General features: G+C 35.7%; 1 protein-coding gene across 12 annotated transcripts in view; it reads left to right on the top strand.

Annotated features, from left to right (window-relative positions):
* LOC106872539 (uncharacterized) overlaps window positions 1–19,604 on the top strand; it is a 123,360-nt gene that overhangs the window by 81,084 nt on the left and 22,672 nt on the right. For 6 of the 12 annotated variants that reach the window (XM_089356004.1, XM_089356001.1, XM_089356002.1 and 3 more), the window contains 4 exons: window positions 8,757–8,894; window positions 17,802–17,957; window positions 18,822–18,941; window positions 19,492–19,545. In XM_089356004.1, the coding sequence (XP_089212130.1) occupies window positions 8,757–8,894; window positions 17,802–17,957; window positions 18,822–18,941; window positions 19,492–19,545 (468 nt within the window). The remainder of the gene's footprint in view (window positions 1–8,756; window positions 8,895–17,801; window positions 17,958–18,821; window positions 18,942–19,491; window positions 19,546–19,604) is intronic. The other 6 variants (XM_089356007.1, XM_089356005.1, XM_089356006.1 and 3 more) reach the window with 1 other exon arrangement.

Genomic DNA, 19,604 nt, shown 5'->3' with positions numbered 1-19,604 from the left:
TCAATATAGTTTAGTTTCACTTTACAAGGATCAGCAGAATTTGTTGGAGGTACCTCTGGCCAGTAACTGCTCTACCCAGAAATTCCTTCCATGTGTTTTGTTCACCTCAGTGTTGTAAGGAAGAAAAAGGCTGTCCAGAATTGCCGCTTCTTCCCATGACATCATTTTCCTCTTACTTCTGGTCCTGATGTCACCCTTGCTTCTTCACTTCTAGTCCTGGCATTGCCCTTCACTCCTCCATATCCCTGCTAAACTGTTTAGTAAATTAAACTTTCCTTAGGCTGTTAGGTTTGTTTTGAAACCAACAAAATTTCTCAGATAAATATATCTGTCCTTCATTTTCTATGTAAATAGTATTAGCTAATTCAAACTAATTAACAAAAATTAGATGACAACTGCACCAATTATTAATTTCCTTGCTACATAATAAGTCATAATGTTTCCAACCAATGATGAACTATGGCTACAGAGGCTTAGCTACAAACAGTGACATCTCCACTTGTGCTGCGACAGGTGAGATTCCTGGTCAACAAATCATCCACTGGCTCTGTACTTTTGAATTCCTTTGGAATAAAAGCAAAATGCCTTTCTTGAAAAACTGGTAAGGGTTAGCAACTGGAAGAGCATCCACTTATTAAAAAATTCTGCCTCAGTTACCTCCCTTTCTAAGTCATACCAGCATGAGAAAACAGACATCAAACAGAATGAATGAATGAATTTAAATGCAACTTTGTGGATAATCCAGTGGTTGTTACATGTGCCACAATGAAAAAAATAAAAATAACAGATTATGTTGGTATTGAGAAGTAACACTAGATGTTATTAATCCCTTTTTAATATGAGATATATGTAGATTATCTCAATTATTGGATTTGTGCTTAATGAGAAGATTTAGACAGTCTTCCTTATTTGTAGTTGAGAGAAAGAGAAAAGAAATTCTGGAATATTCTTTAACAGGATTCATGAGGGAATTGTGTAAAATTGCAATGGTCAGTGCTTGCTTCTGGATTGGTCAGTATTTGTTAAGAAAAGTAGGGTGACTTGGGTGGATTACAGACTTAACCCTTTGGCATTTAGATTATTCTGTGAAATGTAATGCCTATTTATTCATGCAAGGAATATATTGAGAGTCCATCAGACAAAAAACACTTTACATTAATTTGAAGTGAGAACTATGAGCAGTTTCGAATTAGTCAGTTTGCTAATTATGTTAATGACTTTTCTTTGGAATCAGTCTCAAATTTTGTTGGTAGGAAATGGTGTGGTGGAGGTCCCATTGTATGTATGGGAGCTGCAGCCAAGACCAAGTCCTTGGTCCAGGGAATATCTGATTATTTTTTGGGCCCCTTCCTAAAAAGGAAAAAACCTTTACTGTTCCTTTTGGTTGTGAGAGGTTTCCCACATTTGGGGCCGAAGAACAGTCTTGTTGTGGTTTGTCAAATGTCTCTAAGATGTCCTAATTGTAGTCAAGTTTTACAGCCATGGATTTATATAACCAACATGAAACAGGGTTGTTTTTGATATCTTTTGTAAGTATCAAAGAAAAAGAAAATAAAATCACTTTGTTTTAATGAACAGCTGAAGTTGATGTAAGTACAATTAGTTTAGGATTCCCCAAAACCAAAAGTTTTGTTATAAAATTGATTACTTTTGACTAATTACAAAATCAAATATTTAATTTCAAGATCTAGTCTATATTTTGAATGTGTGGTGGAAGGAAGTCCTTCACTATTTCAATGTTAAACTCTGTTGCTGCAAATTCCTATCACAAACGGCATTTCAGCTGTGATCATTCATGTACCTATGACTACATTGTCCATTGTCTCCTTCCATTTCTAAGATGGTAGGGTGTGATTTGAGGGAAATGTGACTGCTATCTTTAACAGGTCAGGTGATCATATAAATGCATTTTCATTGGCTATTCTAAATGCAGTTGTTTTTTTATCTCACTGAAATCTTTGATGGAGAGGAACCGTTAGGTTTGTAATCTTTACTTTGTTTGTGAAAACACAGGTCTGGTTTCTAAATATAAACATCATATGTCACCACATTGACAGAACCTCATTGTACAACAATGAAGATCTTTACTATTGTTGCACCTTTATATGTAGGAGAGATTAAAGTTTGAGGTGGACTTAGTTTACTACCAAAAGGTGAGGCATGATTAGTGTCAACAACAGAAGCACGCATGAGCAATTTCATGTGTATTGCTCTACTTCCATATTATTTCCATTTTCATTTCAGCAATCAGGGATTTTTTTTTCTGAGACTATTTCTTTTCCAGGCCTTTATCAATTTGGAAAACTTTATTCATATTCAAAGACTATTTTACACATTGTTATGGCTAGTTTTCATACGGTGCATGCGTTGGTAACATTCCCTTTGCTTTCCTTCACTAACTCTTCCCACATAACCTTTTTGCATGGATATTTTTTCATATTTAAGGGTTTTTTAAAAAAATATTTCATTTAACTTTTTAAAGCAAGCTATAGTTTGTAGAGTTACTATTCCAATGAAGAATGAAAATTTAGTGATGTTCCAGCATGCCAGACAATCTCATTTTACTTCAAATTCTGAGAGATTCCTCTCCCATTTTCATCCCTCTTGGCAGATAATAATAATAATAATAATAATAATAATAATAATAATAATAATAATAGAAATAATGGTTTGAAATTTTGACATAGGGCTAGAAGTTTTTGAGGGGACAGGGGAAGGGCAATTACATTGACTGCCGGACATGATTGATACTTATTTTACCGATTCCAAAAAGACGAATGGCAAAGTCAGCCTTGGCGGAATTTGGTCTTAGAACATAAAGATGGATGGAACGCCACTTAGAGCGTAATAATACTAATACTAATAATCCTTTCTACTGTAGGCACGAGGTCAAGAAATTTGGTGGAAAGGGGCTAGTTGATGACATTGACCCCCAAAAGGATGCAAGGCAAAATTGACCTCAGAATTTAAAGACAGACAAAATATCACTAAACATTTTGTCCAGCATGTTAGCGATTCTGCCCGCTCATTACTTTAATAATAATAATAATAATAAATAATATTCAATAACTGCCTCTATATTTATCACTATTTCAATTTGTTTTAAGTGTGTTTAAAATAAATTGAAATAGTCACTCCTTGATTAGTATTAAGAACTAATTACCCTGATTGCTTTCTTTAATTTAGCCTCAGTTGTTTAATTGTTGAATTCTTCTCAGAAAAGTTAAAATTCATATTTATTCTTTGCATCTTTCTTGTTCTTTGATTGAAAATCCAAACTTCTAGTCTCACCATGTTTGATTGAGAAACGATTACCTCCCTTGCTGTAAACTGCCCACCCCCGGGGCATGCTACATGTTAACATTTTATTAGATTGCACTCTAAAAGGTGTCCATTTTCAATTTAAGCCTTCAAATTACTCTGTTAAATATATATATATATATGATGGGCTTCTTTCAGTTTCCATCTGTCAAATCCACTCACAAGGTTTTGGTCAGCTCAAGACACTTGCCCAAGGTGCCACATAGTGGGACTGAACCCATAACCATGTGGTTGGAAAGAAAACTTCTTACCACACAGCCACATCTGTCCCTATATGTTGAATTATGTTTGTAATTTATGCAGTATCATGGCGTACTGTTGTTATGTAAGTAAAGACGAGACACTTATCTTGCCAATGTGATTCGGTCACTGTCAACAGCAGTCGATGTGATCTAGTCAGTTTGGTCTGGTGTCCGTAATAAACCTGTATGATACTTCATAGAAACTTGAAAATAATGACGCATATATTCACAGCAGTGCGGTACTGAAATATTTTATATTAACACTGTTTATGACATGTTAGGCATTCTGTCAGTGTTTCCAACATCCTGCTAATCTTCAAAGGATTGAAGTGTCATATCCTGCTAAGGTGAGTCAGAGGAAATAATCTGCCAGAATTAGGGAGTTTAGTAACACACCAGTGTCAGTAGTTGTGGATTGTGTCATTTTGTGTCAGCAATGTAATGTAAATATTTTGTTAGCCCTTACAAGTCTTTAAAGCTGATGTCTAGCTTGAGTTTCACCGTGAAATCGAGGTGAAATGAGGATTTGTCTCTTCCCAAATTATCTGGTGCTTGCTCTTGAGAGTCAGGGGAATTGAGGAAATGTATCAATTAAAGTATAATCCAAAATAAGTAAATGGAATGATTGGGCTTTCTATCAGACTGTATTTGGCCAGTTTAGTTCTACAGTGTCCACAAAAAGTAGAGGGTTTCACTGTGTTGGTGTTCGTAATACTGGAGTGTGTTGCTGTGATACACAGGTGTATTACAATGATGCTAGAGTGTGTATACATGTGTTGATATCGACAATATTGAAGTGCATCAGATGTTGATATCACCCTGTCTCATGAAAGGTTCAATATTTCTTAATGTTTTATCTGTCGTTTAGTTCTTCAAACTGTTTGTTTTACTGAAAATTTTTGTTCCTGTTACCATAATGTTATGCTTCAGTCTTGGACTACCTGCAAACGAGATGGGTACTGTTCCCTCCTTGGCTCACTTCTTCATAAGAATCTCAATCACACACACTACAACAAAAATGTTTACTGTCTTTCATTTATCGCCCTCCACCCAATTGTTTAGCAAACACTTAACTTAACCAAAATTCAAAACCATTTTTTTTTTATTTTAGAATATTTGCTAAATCCTTTATAAAGCCATTCTGTGATTTCTGAGGACATTTTGTTATTGATTAAATGCTACTTAAAATCTTTTTATGGCATTTGATCAGGTTGTTAAGCTCATAATTATTTCTCAAGTATTTTCCCAGTCGAAAACTAATCTCATTCGTTCTCTTGTGTTGTGTATATGTGTACAACACAAATATACAGAGTTTATTCATTTATATACATACACACACACACATTTATATAAATTAAGTATATATATATGTATATAATGTGTGTGTGTATACACACACGCACACACACACACCTATAGTTGGTCAACATTATATATATATATATATATATATATATATATATATATATATATATATATATGTGTGTATTTGTATTGCATGTTATGTATTTTTCATCATAAAGTAGTTTGTGTTAAACTTTATAACATTTATATCGTCATAATTACTGACACCAGGTCTTAGTCTTATTATAATTAAGACCTAATTAAACCAGTAATGTCTAGTTTGATCATCTGTAGCTTTCTTACTAATGGCCGAATGGGAAGCATTACACTTGAAGTGGTGGTGGTAGTAGTGTGAGTAGATACTTCTATTGATGGGTAGCAGTGTTAGTTGATATAACTGTTAAAGTGGCAGTGGTGTTAGTAGATATGTCTGTTAAAGGGTAGTGGTGTCAGTAGACTTTACTGTTAAAGTGGTAATAGTGTAGCTGTTGTTATTAATTCTGATGAGAAGGCCATGAAATAAAAGAGCAGTAGAGTTCCAGGTTCAAATTCTTTGTAGGATTTGCTTCTGTCCTTCTGCATTCTGAGATCAAATTCTGCCAGAGTTCACTTGGTCAGTCAATCTTTCAGGGTTGTTAAAATATGTACCAGTGAAATACTGGTGGTGGTGGTGGTGGTGGGGTTAGTTCTCTCAGCTATAGCTATTCCCTTCAAAATCCATGACATTGTGAAAGTTATTACAGCTGGCCTTTCTGTAAAAGACAGAAAAGATTCAAGAAAAGTGGTTCTCGACCATTTTTTCACCCATGGACCCCTTTCAAACCCCTTTTACTCTGCTGGATTGCCGTTGCCATTCAGTGTATAAAGAAACCCCTGTTGTATTTTTATAATTAAATATTATCTGAAAGTGAATAAAAATTTTTTAAAATATTTTGTGTATTGTAGAGGTGTAACTAACTTATTGCACATGGAGAAACATACAAGATTTTGCTGTTGAAACCTAGGGGCTGTGTGGACCCTGCTTATGAACCACTGTTCTAGAAAGTTCTATTTGTGACAAAGTCTCCATTGTATTTTGAGCCAATTCTTTCAAATTCCAGATGGTTTTTGCCTCTTTTTTTTTAACAATGTCTTCATTGCATTCTTTGTAAGATAGCACAGATAGAATCCAAAACTCAATCTTCAGCAATTCCATAGAGTTTCTTCATATTATCATTTGGCTGTGGTCAGTCAGCTTCTGAGTTCAAATCTCACTGAGGCCCATTTTCTCTTTCTTCCTTCCAAGGATTGATAGAATAAAGAATCAGTCAAAATATTGGGATTGACATAATCACCTTTTTTCCTTCCCTCCTGCTCTGGCCTTGTGCTTGGCAGCATTTTTTCTGGCTCTTTACTTTCTGGGTTCAAATAGTGCCAAGGTTGACTTTGCCTTTCAACCTTTCAGGGTTGATAAAATAAAGTACCAGTCAAACACTGGGGGTTGATGTAATTGATTTCCTCGTCTTCTTTAAAATTGCTGGCTTTGTGCCAGAAATTAAAAATAATTATTCTTGGATGTTGGTAGATGTTCAGAATTGGTGAAAATGCTTTGTCTTATTTTGTTGTAATCCAACATGATCTGAGTTCAAATCCTTCAGAAGCCAGTTTTACCTTTCATCGTTCTGGGGTTGGAAAAATAAGTCCTGTAGATTTAATTGACTGACATCTCTGCCAAACTTGGTGGCCCAACTTCAGTGTTGCAAACAATAATTGTTGTTGTTCTGAAATCTATTATTAAAATGCTCTGCCAACCAAATCCAGAAAAAGGGTTTCAATTTCCTCAGTTTCCTGTTGTCAAGTTCTCATGAATATTTTAGTTTTGTAGAATCGATATCAGACTTTTTACATTGCAATAACAGAATATTTTTCATCACTCTGTCTCTGTCGTGAGGTTTATTATTCTCCTGAACAATTACAAGAGAATGTTTTAAAAGTAGAACCCAGGTTTCTTAAACATTTTCTCAGCCTTTTCAATGCCACTTTGAACTATTTCTTTGAACACACTACTTTCTTGATTAATCCTTTTCTTACCAGATTTCTGTTGAAATATGGCAAGAAGGTGTATGGCTGAGTGGTTAGAGTGTCAGGCTCACAATCATGAAGTAGTGAGTTCAATTCCTGAACCAGGTTGTGTGCTGTGTTCTTGAGCAAGACACTTTATTTCATGCTGCCCCAGTTCACTCAGCTGTAGAAATGAGTTGCAGCGTCACTGGTGCGAAGCCGTATCGGCCTTTGCCTCTCCCGTGGATAACATCAGTGGCGTGAAGAAGGGGAAGCTGGCATGCATGGGTGATTGCTGGGCTTCCATAAACAGTCTTGCCTGGAATTGTGCCATGGTCATCCATGACTGAAGGAGGTCTTGGTCCTTCTGTCGAAATACTCTGCCGTTATTTCAATTAATTTAAAAATAATTATGGAGTTACTAAAATTAATTTTGTAATTATGAAGTTGATATTTGGAATGTAAATTAATCTTTTTGATACCAACTCACTCCAAATTACTCCTGGTCTATGAAACGAACTTCATGTTTCAAAGAACTCTAGATAAAAAAAACCTTTCATCAAAATTCCTTATATTCCAAACACCACCTTTATAATGACAATTATTCTACTAAATTCTTTATTGCTTTCAAAATTAATTGAAGCAAAACAAAGGTATTCCAACCGAAATATGGTAACAAAAGGGTTGACATGAAATTTTGATAGAAGTTTTTAACTTTTTGACAGAAAGTTTATATCTCAGAACCAAAGATAATCTTTAAAAGGTTGGTATTAAATGAGTTAACCCTTTTATTATTGTATTTCTGTTGAAATACACTGCTTTAGTTTCAATTAATAAAAAAGAAAGAAATAACGAAGCATTTAGTGATGTAACTGTCATTATTAACCCTTTAGCATTTAAACCAGCTATTTCAGGCCCAAATATTCGACCTGCTTTGTGTTTAAACAAGTCAGATCCTGCCTCTCACACCTATCCTACAATATTATTCTTAAAATACACAAGTACATCATCAAAATCTCAAAACTACAAGATTTAGCATGATTAATTGAAAACCATACAAATAAATAAGCATTTAACAGACTAATCTGAATGCTGAAGGGTTCAGCTGGTGTTTGGAGCATAAATTAACATAAAATTTTGATGAAAGGGTTCAATTTAGATCCCTCGGAAATGGGGAAAGTTTGTACCCTAGATCTAGGGACAGTGTTGGATAGGCTGGTATCAAAAGAATTAAATTGATCCTTGTTAGAAAAAACACAAAAACAAAGTCCGAAATATGTAACAACTGGTTATTTATTTTTAAAGCTTGTTAAATCAATCACACATGTAATATATCCTTGTAGAATATTTACTTGGGTAAAATAAAACTTTAGCCCTTTCGTTACTGTATTTATTTTGAGATGCTCTGTGTTTCTTTCCATTACTTAGTAAAAATAACTTCGTTATCGTTAAGCTAGTGTTAGGAACATAAATTGTGACTAAGGTTTGGTGGACGGAAACAAGACATTTGTACCACAGAGTCAGATTCGGTTTCAGCCGGGTTGGTAACGAAAGGGTTAAACTCCAAAAATCCACCACATTTTTGCATGTTGAGAGAGGTTAAAGAAGCTGTACAGTGATGCTGCTGCTGTTGTCTCTCTCTCTCTCTCTCTCTCTTTTTTTTCTTTTCCGTTTGATACTGTTTTTCCTGTGTCTGTTGCTTAGTTGGTTTGTTATGCCATATTGCTCCAACAATCTATTAATTTGTCTCTTCTTCACTCTGCTTACTAACGAATCTCTATCGTGGCTTGCCTGCTTAATTTTTCCCAGCGGAGAACCGGTCTGGACGAAGTCCTAACCCTAATAACCCCAGTGAGTACTGCTCCACCATCCCACCATTGCAACAAGCCAATGCGCATGTTCCATTGCCGACCGTCATGGTTCCAGTCGGTGTTCTCAAGAGAGAGGGTGAGTGACAAAGAGGCTTGATAATATTATTATTATTGTTGTTGTTGTTGTTTTTTAAAAATTGTTTTCATTGTCTTTGAATTGATGTTATTGATGTTGTAGTGGAATATTAATGTGTGAGTGTGTTTATTTGTGTGTGTGTTTATTGCGATTTAATGCTAAGGGAAGTAACTCTGAGTGCGTCATTATGATAGCGTTGATATTTCACCATTACCATAGCAACCAACTGACATTCTTCGTTCTTTAAGTCTGAAAGCTGGGTCAATGCAGATGAAATCACAACTCAATGAGACCTCCAAGGAGTTTAAATGCATAAGTCTCCGATATCCAAGTGGCAAAAAAGTGTCAGCAGAAGGCCGCCCAGGAGAGGAGTCGTGCCCTAGATGCAGCCTTTCCCTCTAAGAGTGTAAAGAAGAAGTTCAGGGCCGAAACCCTTGCCAGAGTAGGGTTTCTTCTTTGAAGACCTTCTGCTGTTTAGTTCTGTTGAGAGTTTCTTGCCGTTGTATTGAATATATTTTATGAATTCAGCCCTTACTACCCGAGGCATTGTAATGTGCCTCTTGAGTAAGGCCCTGTCATTCTGCTCAGCCCTGGGCTGTAAATACATACTGTTAATTATTAAGTCTCTGTTGATATAATTAATTTTAGTGAACCCTTCCCTACCCATACCCAAGAAATTTTCATTATAATTACACCTTGTTATGAAGAGGTCATTTGCATATTGATTCTGGTTATGAAAGGCAAGGGAGACTATTCCTTAGTTTAAATTAGATAAATGAACTATAAAATAGAGTATGGGTGTACAGTGGGATCTGATCTTTGGAAGTAAATTGACAACTCCAGACATATTCCAGTTTTATAAGACCTCTTTAGTTAGTATAGTCTAACCAGTTCTACCAGATCATAAAGCAACAAAGCTACATATGAACACTCACATACACACAGCTACACGTGTGTATGTATGTATAATTTTAGTAAATGGACACTAATAACAAGAAAAACAGGTATTTTTACACAATCATTGGCAAAATACTCCAGTTTGACTAAAAATGAAGTATTGTCCCTTGTTTTAAACTGTTTGTCTTTACTGAATCAGCTAAACAAGGTTGAGGGGACCTTTTATATTTGAAGGCCACCTTGAATTAAGTATAATCTAATAAAGGCACATTAAAAAAAAGATTTTAATTAAATCGGTGGAACAATGTAATTACATTTATTGGGGAAATATAATCATAAAGATTAAAGAAATAAAATGTATAAATTGACTTTTTAGGAACTTAATCAGGTCATTTTGTAAGGTGTTTGTTTCCATCCATCTTCTCTGCCTAGTATTCATGGAAGCATCTTCTCAATAGTGTCCTATCAAAAACAAACGTTATTCCACTTTGTGGCTGGATTCTCAGGAATGACCAGCAGAGACTATGGATATCATCCAACCATCTCATTGTTGGTCTACCCTTAGGTCTCCTGTCGGTTAGTTTGGCATGAAGAATTCATCTTGTGATTCTTTCTTGTGACACTGTACTCCCATGTCCATGTTACTAGAGCTGTGACCTCTCGATGTTGGTGCTTGTCTATGCAGTCCAATATTGTATGGTAGCAAAACATGAGTTTTGAATGCAGGGGATGTGTGTGGGGTCTGGAAGGGAGTGCAGTGAGTCTTCCGGTTGATGTGATTTTGTTTTGCATGAATGATGATGATGCATAAATGATTGCAGAGGTTGACTGAGTTTGTGAGGAACCAGCTGTGATCGGCTGGAATGGATATTAAGCTGTGTATGGAAGGGGAAAGCTGGGTAAAAAAAAGGTGCCCGGTGATCCAGATGAAAGGAACCAAAAGAGGAAGACCAAGGAAGATACGGGAAAGAAATGGTAAAGGCTGATTTCAGGAAGCTGTACTGCACGAAGGAACTGGTAGAGGACGGCATCAAGTGGTGAGATGCTGTTTAGGAGAAAACGTGTCCAAAACTATGCAGGCATGGAAAAACAGGTATAAGATGATGATGATGATGATGATGATAAATAAATACAATGCTATTTGATCAACAAAAATGTCTTTTCCTGCAAAATCCAGGTTTCTTCCCAAAGGCTGCACTTAAAAAAAGTCCCAAAGACTGCAGGTACAATATTAATCTGTACGATAAACATCTATTGAAAGGATCCGTTTCTTTTATATGTTGCAGTGATGTGATAAAAAAAAAATGTATCAAAAGAGAAGGTGGGGGTTCTTGGAATGACCCCTCTGAAAATTATGTAAATAATCCAGTGAAAGCTGTTTATATAACTTATATAACCTGGATCTCTAGTTTGTAATAGTGCCTTGTACAAAGTATGTCTCCTGATGATCACTGCTGCAACATCTTGAATTGCTTGTGCGTGTAGGGTCAGAGTTAACTATTTTAAAAATCTTTATGTTCAGACATTTCAAATGCTCTCAAAATTGGTTGGAAAGAAGATTGATTCTCATGTCATTAGTTAATGCAACTCAAAATATTTAAAATAAAAGTACAAAACATGTAAATTTCACTTAATAGTTCAGACATTGTTTTCAACAGCTGTTTCATTAAGATAAACATCATTGAATGTACATATTACATGATTGTGATATATAATTTATTAATTTAATTTAAAAGCTGTGTTTACCCAAATTATCAGGAATTTTATGTGTAATATTAATCAGAAAACCATTCTAGCCGATTATGTAACTGTATGTAAGGTCGTCCTACTTGGATTTACTGCAATGTCATAATTTGTCGGGCTTTAATGACCTGTTGTTAATTGAGCTCTTAATTATCATGGATTTACTCTTTGATATCATTCATCGGTTCTCGAATTAGGTAATTCAAGATATTGAAATAAAGCATATGTTAATTAAAATATCTACTCATTAGACAATGGGGAATACAAATCTGTTATTATTTTATGGTATTCTACCAAAGATAATCTAGCATGCAAAGTTCTATCTGTTATATGTTATGCTTGGCGGAAATATTATATTCTGATAATTTTCCTTCTTTGATTCTTCTCTGAATTCTGACATTTTTTGCATCAACAGTTGTTACATTGCAGACTTTTAGCATAATTATTCCATTCCTTTGTTTTGCCAATGTTTTCTGATTGTTGCATGAGACTTCAATTTACTATTTTCTTCCTTGAAGTTATAATTCATATATTTATGTAAACATCATAAATTCTTCACTTATTAGTAACTTTTACAGTGTTACATTGTATCTCCTGACACTTATGTGTCCAGTCGTTAACAGAATCAATTTCTAATTTATCCAAACACCATCAGACTTCTAATAAAGTCTGGTCCGTACCTGGGTTTCATATTGCTCAACATAGTTAGGTATACCTGTGCTGCTCCACGCATGCACAATCAAGCTTGTATGTTTGGTCTCGTACAATATCTTCAGAGTTCTGAATGCACACTTTTGATGGAAGTGTGTGGAATCGAGTAATGTCTGCAGATATGTTGTAAGTGGTTCTTGTCATCTTCTTGTAGCTACGATGGTCACAGTTTCTCTTTAAACATAAAACAGGAGTGTGGATCACACACACACACACACACACACACACACACACACACACACACACACACACATTCATAAAAGTTTTTCTCGGGTTATATTAGTTATTTGTTTATCATAAAGTTCATCGCTGTTTTTGTTGAATAGTTATAATCTCGTCATTGCAGTTGTGACACAGGCGTGGCCGTGAGGTTAAGGAGATTGCTTCCCAACCACATGGTTTTGGGTTCAGTCCCACTGCATGACACCTTAGGCAGGTGTCTTCTTCTGCCTTGAGAATGGGTTTGGTAGACAGAAACTGAAAGAAGCCCATTGTACACACACACACACACACACACACACACACACATACACACATGTGTGAGTGTGTTTATGTTTGTGTCTCCTTGTCTTGACATCATGTGATAGTTGTGAATGAGTGTCACTCTTATATAAGCAGTGTCACTCATTTCCAATATTCTGCAGGAACATGTCTGGCAAAATATTCTGCAAGAACATGTCCTGGAGAAATATTACTTTGCTTGAAAAACAGATGAGGATTGGTGACAGGAAAGGTATCTGGCCATAGAAAATCTGCCTCAATAAATTCCATTTGACTCATTCAAGCCTGGAAAAGTGGACATTACAATCATGAAAATGATTTTATTGAAATATCCTTAAAAATTCTTAACATTTTTAATATTTTAAACAAGAGCAAAAAAAAAAAAGGACTTGTAGCTTATATTTCTGGAGTCTTTAAGCAAAATTAGTTGAATATTTTCAGTTTTAGATTTTTAGAAATATTCTTTTAATAAGTTTAAATTTAATTCAGTTTAAAATAAAGGTATATTTCTTGTCGTGTGTTCTACTTTAGCATTATGTTTTGGCTTTCATACAGTGGCAGCAGTTTTTTTTTTAATTAATTTTTCTTGTTTTATTTCATTTATAATGTAATACTTTCATGCATGATAATGTTTGAAAGATATTAATACTTGCTTTCAATGTTTAGCTGCTATAATTGTTAATTAATTAGTGCTGCTGTTGATTGCTTTTCTTAGAATTGTTCTGGTTTTCTTTCTGAATGTCAGCATTTGAAGTTTTTGTTGTTACTAAAATGTCATTATAATTTAAAGAAATATTATAAGACCAAAAGTTTTATACATCATCAGCATCATCATTATATACACACACACACACACACATGTATATGTATATATCGTCATCAGTATCATCATAATTTTAATGGAAGTTTTCTATGCAGGCATGAGTCAAGTGAGTTGTCATATTCAGTCCTTGTGTCTGTATAGTTTCAGTTATTGTAAATGGATTTAAAGACTGTACCTCACTCAAAAGGTGCTAACATAGTTTTCATGGTTGGATTTCATCCCAAACATCAACCACATTACAGAGCGTATTTGGCTGCACTTTATTATTGTGGCACCAGCACTAGAAGGGTGGCCATTATTTTGGACAGGGTCCTGTGATCCCATCTGTCATCGTTCTGATGTCCACTATACCCTGCCTGCAAGAATGACTAAATCTTCTCAAGGACTTTGTGTGTCTCCAGTTATTTAACAATCCTTTCTCATTTCTTTTGTGATGTTCATCATTCTGAGATCAGTCTTCAACCATTTTCTCCCATGCCTTCCTAGGTTCCCCTCTTTCATTGGTCCCTTCTACTTTACATACCCTGTACTTCTTTCTCCAGCTCTCATCTGCCGTACACTTCACATATCCATACGATCACAGTCTTCTCCCTTGCACACTACGTCCACTTATTTGTGTATCTTCTTTGTATCCTGCCACCTAATTTGTACTATATCAGTGTACACCAGTTCTCTGCAACCGGTATGCTGCGACACAATGATGTGCCATGAGATGATGCTAGATGTGCCACAGTGTAACCTGAATGTAATTTTTTTCCCAAATCTTTTAGTTATATTTTTAGTTCAGGTGTGTTGCCAAATTTTGAATCGAATGTTAGTGTACGGCAAGTGTAAAAAGGTTGTGGAACACTGGTGTACATTAACACCAATTCAGCCAGTAAACCATGCTCAGTTCATGACTTTATAGCCTTCACAAATCCTCAGTCTCACCGTCATGCAGTATTACAGTTCATATACAAATATCACACACTCTTCCTCTCACTCTGAGAGAGAAATCCTTTGTTACTAGCAGAAAACAGTGTCTGCTGTGTGTACATTGTTGGTTAGTGTCCTTTACTCTAGCTGTAGATTGACCAATGCCTTCTGAATGAAATCTGGTAGATTGGAAACGGGAAGAAACCGGTCATGTGAGAATGTGTGTGTTTCACTCTTGTCCGGACATGGGTACACTGATTATAAACAAAAGTGATTATTTGCATTATCTACTTTTTGACGGATGCACATAATTCCTCATTTCTTAAATACAGAACTGAAAAAGGATTATTATTAAAGAAAAAAGATAAAGCGGTGAGCTGGCAGAATTGTTAGCACGCTGGATGCGTCCGTTGCTACGTTCTGAGTTCAAATTCTGCTGAGGTCAACATGGTCTTTCATCCTTTCAGGGTTGATAAAATAAGTACCGGTTGAACATTGGGGTCGATGTAATCAACTCATTCTCACCTCCCCAAAGCTGCCCTTGTGGCAAAAATTTCAATTAATTATTAAAGAAAAAAACCTAGTCATTTGTTAGTAAATTTTTAGGGAAGTATACCAGGGCCATTTGTTGTTGAAAGGGGTTGGGAAATGTTACACTTTACTTGGAGGTAGGTGGAAGAGCTTCTAGCTGTAGAAAAATCTATTACTACAAAATTTAATGTCTACTGTTCTTTGCTTACATATAAGTCAAAATTAAAATGCTGATTATATATATATATATATATATACACACACATACACAAACAACCGGATGGATTATCATTATCAGAATCAGAGCACAACGAATTATAAATAGGATTAAACAAGATGAGAAGCAGTTCAGGTTTATACCAGGATGGAGTACTGTCAATGTCCTTTCCCTAGTGAAACAGCTATGAGAGAAGTATGCAGCTAGTGTTAAACTACTTGGCTTTAATATTTGTCCATCTGGATGAAGCCTTTGGCAAGAGTCCACCCTGTAATCTGAGAGCAGTGCAAGCTATGTATAGGGGTTACTATCAGCAAGGTAAGAGTTAGCAATGAATTCAGTGAGGAATTCGACAGGCTGTAGGCTCATTGCCCTCTTCTGTTAATTATAGTCCTTCAGGCCATAACAGAAGAGTTTGAGGCATGCAAAGTTCTGAACCTAGTTTTCACAGCTAAATTTAATAAGAGATTTAGGGATGAAAATCAAGCATCACAAGACTTCAAAATAAATCTAGCTAAGACTAAAGTTTCAGATGCTAGGAGAGTAGACAAGACTGAATTTCCATCAGGGCAAGTGGCCAAGCTCCTTGTGCAGAAAACAAGCAGACAAGAATTCCATATGGCGTGTGTGTAATGTAAACTGTTTATGGAGAGGTGATGTTGTAGGCTCACAAATGGATTGATAGAGTAGACTTAATGGTGTAGCGGATGAATGATAGCAGTTAACAGTAAGAATATTCCTGGAATGGGTTTCTGGAAGTAGTTGATGGTTTTTGCTAATGAGATGACTTAATTTGCAGAAGAGGTGAGTATGCTGAAAGTATGGTAACCAGAATAAGAATGGAAGAGAAAAAGTTTGGGCAATTATTCCCTCTGTTGGCAACAAAGGGTTTCTTTCTGAGAGTTTTGATGCTGTCTGGTAGTGAACCATAGGCTTTGAATGTGGAGAATTTGGAAAGAAATGAGGCCAGTATGCTTTGCTGGAGGTGTACTGGAAGTCTAATGTTAGTTTGCATGATTAGGGTTACAAAAATGGGTTGAGGGATAAACTAAATGTGAGAGGAATCAACTGTAGGGTGCAAGAGAGAAGACTATGTTGATAGGGGTGATACGTATATGGAAGGTGTGAGTTGTATAAAGAAGAAGTGTTGAGTGTGTCAAGTGGATGGAATCTCGGAAGACATGGGATGAAATGATGAAGACTGATCTAAAGAGGCTGAATCTCATAAAAGAGATGATAGACGAGTACAGCAAGTGATGAATCACTTGCTGGAGAAGACCTGCAAATCCATGCAAGCATGGAAAAGTGAAAAGACAGTGCTGCTGATGATGATGATCATAATGACTGAGGTTCCTGTTGTCAGTTTATTTGTTGTTTGTGTAATGAGTCCTTCTCTACCATTAAACTTCTTTATTGTGATCCAACACTCTCTCACTTTACCCTTTCCTCTGTCACTCATTTGTCTTAATCTCTCTCATTACTCCATCTGTCATCCTGTTCCTTTTTCATTAATTTTCCCATCATGTCACTCAAGCTGCTTCTACTCAATCTCCTTACCAACAACCCTCATGCAGCTGTTGTATCATTCTCTCCTTGGCGTTAGGAAGGGCATCCAGCTGTAGAAACATTGCCAGATCAGATTGGAGCTTGGTGCAGCCGCTGGCTCTCCAAACGTCAGTCAAACCGTCTAACCCATGCCAGCATGGAAAACAGACGTTAAACGATGATGATGATGGTTTGTAAACACATTAATACATGCTTGATCATCAAGCTTTGATGGGTTGCAGAAAATGCATCAGACGCTCATCTGTCCAGTTTTCATGCAGGTCATGTGATGTAGTCTTTTATTTACGTACATGTGATGTTTTCAAGTCACCAGCATCATGTGAAGGCATATAACAGCCCCTGACAGCCTTTTCCAATTTTGAACTGTTGATGGAGAACCTTTCATTGGTACTGATTGAGGAATTTCCACCTGCCAGCTGGCTAACACAGTTTATTTTCTACATACGGATTTATGGAAAATGACCAAATTATGGAAGAAAAACAAAATTCAGTTAGACATCAACACTTCAAGTGGTGTTAATGATAACCATCTTCCTTGCTTTCATGTGTTTTACACGTATGATACTGAAGACATGAAATATTATATAGTTGTTAGTATGTGAATAATTGAACAGGTGTTCTGCATAGTTCAATAGCTAAATGATACATTTTTTGATAGTCTTCGACAAGCAATTCAAACTAAGTTTATTCATAACTATATTTCAGCATTTGCAAATATTTTATACACGCACGCACGCACGCATTTGTGCTGCTTCTCATTTTTAGTCATTTGAATAATTGTTAATAATGTGAAACCAAGAGTCATGAGAATGTCAGCTTCTAATATAAGACACACTCTACTTTCTGTATTGAGTTCTTTTCTTTTCATTTGCAATCTCAAAAGTTCCTCATTCCATATAAATGTGCGTGTGTTGTAACGTTGCTAGTCTTCATTTCTCTGTTGACTCTACTGAACCAACGTTAACAGTAAGATTGATGCCAGGCAGTAATTTTTGTTTTACAGGAAGCCAGCGAAAGGGAGAGCCAAAACAAGTCATATTCTCAGATGGTATTCGACCTGGGGGTGATCTAACTGAAGAAGCTGATCACCCTCAAGATTCCCGTTTACCCCCCAGGCGGACGGGACGAGTACAGAAGAAAGTAGAAAGGATAACTCAGGGTGAGTGATTTTAATTTTTAAACATCTCCGGATACAAAATACAAAAATTAATTTCATTTTGGAAGGGAGATAATTAAGTCTTTAAGGAAGCTTCATATCAGATTTTATTTGTAAATACATTGAACTAACTACAGTCATTGCACATCTTCACTCTCAGTACCTTTTAATAATTAACTGTAAAACTAAGACTTTATAATAATACAACAACAAACTTATTGTTGGAGATAACAATTACTTACATGTGATGGAAACTGAGTAACCAGCCTGATGAGTCCTAGGGCTAAAACTAGCACGACTATGTGATGTTTTATATAATTACAGACAATGAAGTTTAATTCACCAATAAATTCATGACTTGTGTGCTGACTTTGATCCTATTTTGTGCATCAAAAAATACTAACTTCACTGTATTTTTGTATTTGGTTTGCAAGATTCTTGATGTGAACTCATAATGAAACAAATCTTCTTTTTTTGTGTGTGTGTGTCTTGGGAAGGTCATTACACCAATAGTAGTAAACACACACACTGGTTCAATATCACGTCTTTATTGTTAGTCAATTGGTTAAATATCTAACCATTTATCCAATTGATTGTTTGTTTACTGTGTTGGCTAAACAGTCAATCTAACAAACAACTAATCCATTGTTTAATCAGCACATTAAGCAAATGATTGATTAGTTAGTTGGTTAGATATTTAACCAGTTAACTAACAATAAAGAAGTTATATTGAACCAGTGTGTGTGTTATTATTGGTGCAATGACCTTCCCAAGGCACAACTAACTTCACTCCTTTACTTGTTTTTTTTGTTTGTTTGTTTGTTAAAATGATGATGATGATCTATTGTTATCGTTTCTACTTTATAGGCAATGATCAATCTATAACTCCTCGCACACGCTGTTTGCGGTCAGCAAACAGCCCTCGAAATAAATGTCACATCCCGGAAAATGGATTACCACCTGTTTTATTGTCAAGTAGTGGGAAAGGTAAATATATTTTGTGATTTGCATCTCTGTGAATATGGCAATTTAATTAAACATGCTAAAAGCATGGAAGTATTTTTAGTTTCATGATTTCTTTGTTGACTTTCTATAAAAACTGAACCCATGATGTTGGAAGTGGTGCAGCTTTGTAGATTATAGGGAGGATCTGTTAACTTTTTGTAGGCAAAGGCAGTGTGTGACCGAGTGGTTAGGATACTACACTCACCATCATAAGCTATTGGTTTCAATTTTCAGACTGAGTGACACTCAAATGTTCTTGAGCAAAACATTTCATTTCACTTTGCTCTGTCCACTCAGCTGTAGAAATGGGTCACCCTTCGACAGACTATTCTTCTGATCAGGAAGGAATGTTGTGATGTCAGTCACTTAAATGTTATGGGAACCAGATAACTGGGCCTTAGAGTCTTAGGACCCAAGACAACAATAATGTCCAGAGGGTTGTTGATGATGATAATGATGATGATAACTTTCTCTAGAAACTACGCCATGTTATTAAACATGTGTGACGCTTTCTGTTTTTTTGTATTTGTAGATTATGTGTTTGATCAGAATCCTGATGTGGAGCAAATTTTAACTAAAGTTAAAAGTAAGTCACCTTTTAAATATTTATTTGCCATTGTCCTTTCTCAATCAATTGAAATAGCA

This window comes from Octopus bimaculoides, chromosome 8 (assembly GCF_046866305.1).
Source record: "Octopus bimaculoides isolate indiv1 chromosome 8, ASM4686630v1, whole genome shotgun sequence".
Lineage (NCBI taxonomy): Eukaryota > Metazoa > Mollusca > Cephalopoda > Octopoda > Octopodidae > Octopus > Octopus bimaculoides.
The sequence above is the reverse complement of the archived record's forward strand: the minus strand, read 5'-3'. Positions and strand labels throughout refer to the sequence as shown.